At 30.2% G+C, this 2,211-nt stretch overlaps 1 protein-coding gene across 1 annotated transcript in view; it reads right to left on the reverse strand.

The window, feature by feature from the left end:
• The window catches only part of LOC105627583 (protein RUFY3), a 15,793-nt gene that overhangs the window by 6,395 nt on the left and 7,187 nt on the right, over nucleotides 1–2,211 (reverse strand). Inside the window, 1 exon segment of the mRNA XM_012208865.1 lies at nucleotides 1,053–1,432. Coding sequence (XP_012064255.1) covers nucleotides 1,053–1,432 — 380 coding nt within the window.

Consider the following 2,211-nt stretch of genomic DNA (forward strand, 5'->3'; position numbering starts at 1 on the left):
TAAGTAATTACTATATGTGTACGAATAACGAAATACGTACGTACCGACTAAGTAGGTAGTAGTATATATATATATATATATATATATATATATATATATATATATATATGGATGTAAAAATCAAAAAAAATTATTTTACTAAAGTCTTAAAAATTTAGCTAGATACAGATTTAAATAATTGCAATGCATTAGCAAATAATTATATAGAAATGTATGAACATTAATGACAATGATGCAAAAAGTTTTAATATTCTAGTAATTCTAGCAACCAGTTTAAGTGCTTTACTTAATTATTTTGACGATCTAAACCAAGTTATTTTCAGATTTATATATATCTAGTTAAATTTTTTAATATTTCAGTAAAACTGTTTTTTTCTAATATCTTCGATGATATCTATTTGAATCGATGTTCAAAATGTGCACGCAAAATTTAAATAAGTTTTGTTCTTCTATTTTTGTTGTTACTATGTTTTTATATTCGATCAAAGGGATCTTATGCCTATAATAATATTTTTGTGTAAATTTTACGATTTCCAATTTAAGCAAACTACGCACAGATTATTTGTAAGTCCTTTTAAAGCATCTTTTCAAATTCATTTTAATTATTCTTATATGTTATAAAGAAATAGAAAAGGAATATGTTTTTGTATGTTTCATATTCGAGAAAATCTTATTTTATTTTACAATAGCTTAGCGCTGTTTGATTTCTTTATAATTTTGTATTGAACGTCACCTATGAGAATACTTATTATAATTTTATGTTCCATATATTAATCATGATCATTACAATTAAATACACTCAATATCTTACCCTCTCTGTCTTACGTTCGAATTAGAGAGAGACAGAGAAAATTAACTTATTTTTTATCATAGAACTGTCAAATAACTCGTGATACTTGAAGAATCTGTAGAAATGAAAATTCAATAGTTGAAATAAATTTCATTAATCTATTCCAGGACGACAGTGCCGCGCCGTCGCACTTACTGTCGGTTCTATTATCGAAAGGCGGATAAATCTCCGTTCCAGTATGCCGATTGAATTAGGTACGGGCTTATAATCCAGGTTTCGGGAATGAGATTTAAATAGAAAGATCGGATCGCAGTTCCGTAAAGCTCACCGTTGTCTGAACTTACGAGTCGGCACGACGATAACGGCGAGATTTATTCGCCACGGGTACGCTTAAAAGGCAATACAGATCGCACGTGGATACGTACTTCGGACACCCGTTTCAGCTGATCGATCTCCTGATGTAATTGAGAGATCTTCTCCGTGTTACAGATCGATGTTTCCTGTAAGGAGGTTCTCCACTCGCGCTCAAGTTGCAATTCCCTCTCGACCCCATTCGTCCGCGCTTCCCGCTCTGCAGCCTCGGCACCCAGAATCCTCACCTTCTCCTCTGCCCCCGATCTGACACCATCCATCTCCTTGCACCTGATTAAGTCAAATCGGTGGTACTTAAACGTCGAAGGTATAAAACTCGTGTCTACACCGCTCGAAGCTATTTTATTCAATTGGTTCAACAATCTTTAACTCGTACTTCGCTCCAGGATTAACTCGGGATTTTAAAATAAATGTAATGACGTGTGATGGTTACATCTAGATGAAGATCCTGTTCATTTATTAAAAAAGCATCGAATGATATGAATAATTTTATATACCATATTTATTGTCAAGAAATGATTTTTAAATTGTGATTTGTTATTTATGCCTACTTATCAGTACAGAAAATAAGCTAAGAATTGTATTTGTATTATGATTTGTTGAATTAAACTTAAATAAAAAAAATTACGTATTTATTATTTAATTAAGAATTTTATTATACATATCGTGTAAATATATTATACATAAATAAAAGTGTATTCTCATAACGTATTTAAGGAACTGTTTTACGATTGTTGTAAAAAAAATTAGAAAAAATTAATACAAACTCACATAAAATGATAAAATCATTTTCTATTTTATTTCGAAAAATAGAATGAAAGACATAAAAGTAAAAGTCAAATATTAATAAATTTACAAATATAATCAAATATCAGAATAATATTACAAATGTTAATTCTCTCAGAAAATTTACATTTTATTTAATATTACATTTTAATTATACGTTTAATTATAACGTAAGTGTGTGTGTGTGTGTGTGTGTGTGTGTGTGTGTGTGTGTGTGCGTCGTGTGTGTGTGTGTGTGTGTGTGTGTGTGTGTGTGTGTGTGT

The sequence above is a fragment of the Atta cephalotes genome (genome assembly GCF_000143395.1).
Source record: "Atta cephalotes unplaced genomic scaffold scaffold00009, whole genome shotgun sequence".
NCBI classification, from domain to species: domain Eukaryota; kingdom Metazoa; phylum Arthropoda; class Insecta; order Hymenoptera; family Formicidae; genus Atta; species Atta cephalotes.